The sequence below is a fragment of the Lactuca serriola genome, chromosome 7 (assembly GCF_051521515.1).
Source record: "Lactuca serriola cultivar US96UC23 chromosome 7, Lser_US96UC23_V15, whole genome shotgun sequence".
NCBI lineage: Eukaryota > Viridiplantae > Streptophyta > Magnoliopsida > Asterales > Asteraceae > Lactuca > Lactuca serriola.
The window spans coordinates 79577779-79579210 of record NC_136414.1 but is presented as its reverse complement, the minus strand read 5'-3'; the positions used below and the strand labels follow the sequence as shown (position 1 = coordinate 79579210).

Genomic DNA, 1432 nt, shown 5'->3' with positions numbered 1-1432 from the left:
TATGAAGGCAATATCCTCTTGATCAGATGGTTCCATCTGGATTTGTTGGAATCCGTGTTGAGATCTGTGTAATCCACACATACTCTCCATTTTCCATTCTTCTTTTGGACGACTATTATGATTGCTAGCCATCCCAGGAACTTTACTTATTTAATCATCCTTGTCTTGATAAGTTTTTCAATTTCTTCTTGAATGATTGGGTTCCTCTCGTGTCTAAATTTCCTTCTTTTTTGGTGAATAGGTCTGAAAGAAGGATCTATATTGAGTTTATGAGTTATACTTTTCTCATCTATACCTGTTATGTCCTCATGCTTCCAAGCGAAGGTCATTTTTTAAGAACTTTATTATTTCTTGCTCGATTTGTTTTGTTATTGAGGATCCTATGAGGAATTTGGCTTTGGGATCCTCGAGGTTTAGGGGAACTTCCATCACATCATGTTCTCTTGCTTCTAGTACACATCGTGCCCCCTGCTTGAATTATTATGCTTGTCGTGGTACTGATGAAGGCTTCATTGAGGTCTTGTAGCATTCTTTGGATTCTTGTTGATCACTGATGATCTTCATTGTCCCCTCAGGGGTAGGCATCTTGACACATTGGTGGTACATCGATGGAACCACTTTCAAGTGATGGATCCATGGCCTACCTAATATAAGATTGTAGGAAGACAAAGCATTAATAACACAAAATCTTATTTTAGAATTTACTCCTTCAATGTAGACGGGTAGCTTAATCTCTCCAATAGCATTCCTCGTTTCATTGTTGAATCCTATTAGTAACGAGGATCTCTTGAATACCTTGGATTTTGGGATGTTCATCTTGTTAAGAGCATATAAGAGTATGATGTTCACCAAGGATCCTCCGTCCACTACGATACTTCCAACAAATTGAGTGGCGATGTAGAGAGTTATCACTAATTCATCATGATGAGGATCCTGGATATCTTGTTCATCAAAGGTGATTTCTTTCTTTCTCTGTTTTGGATATCTCAACATGTATTTTTTCTACAGAGTAAGAAGTTCCACAAATATCAAAACCCTTATATATAACATTAATTACCTTGGCGTTTGAAGGAGGGGATCCTAGTTTTTCTAGGATCTTCGCAGGATCCTGCTCTTTTTCTTTCAATGTTTCTTTTTGTCTTCCTAGGATCACTTTGAGATGTCCTTTGCTTAGGAGTTAGCTAATCTCCTTTTTGAGGGCTATGCAATCCTCAATGATGTGGCTGGAATCTTCTTGGTATGTGCACCATTTAGACTTGTCTTTCTAGCCACTCGATTTCTCTTTTTTCCTTGGCCACCTTGCTTTCTTGCCAAGATCTTTCATGGCAAATATTAGACCTGAGACATCCACAGTAAAACAATAGTCAGTGATCCTGGGGAATTCATCTTCCTCCCTTTCATCCTTAGGGGCATTAACCCTATGATGACCAGG

The 1432-nt window shown here is 38.6% G+C and overlaps 1 protein-coding gene across 1 annotated transcript; it reads right to left on the bottom strand.

Annotated features, from left to right (window-relative positions):
- Window positions 1-480: 480 nt before the first annotated feature.
- LOC145064152 (uncharacterized) lies at window positions 481-993 on the bottom strand. Its single transcript, XM_079011659.1, has one exon. The coding sequence runs from the start codon at window positions 991-993 to the stop codon at window positions 481-483; it is 513 nt and encodes a 170-aa protein (XP_078867785.1).
- Between the last annotated feature and the right edge of the window lie 439 nt (window positions 994-1432).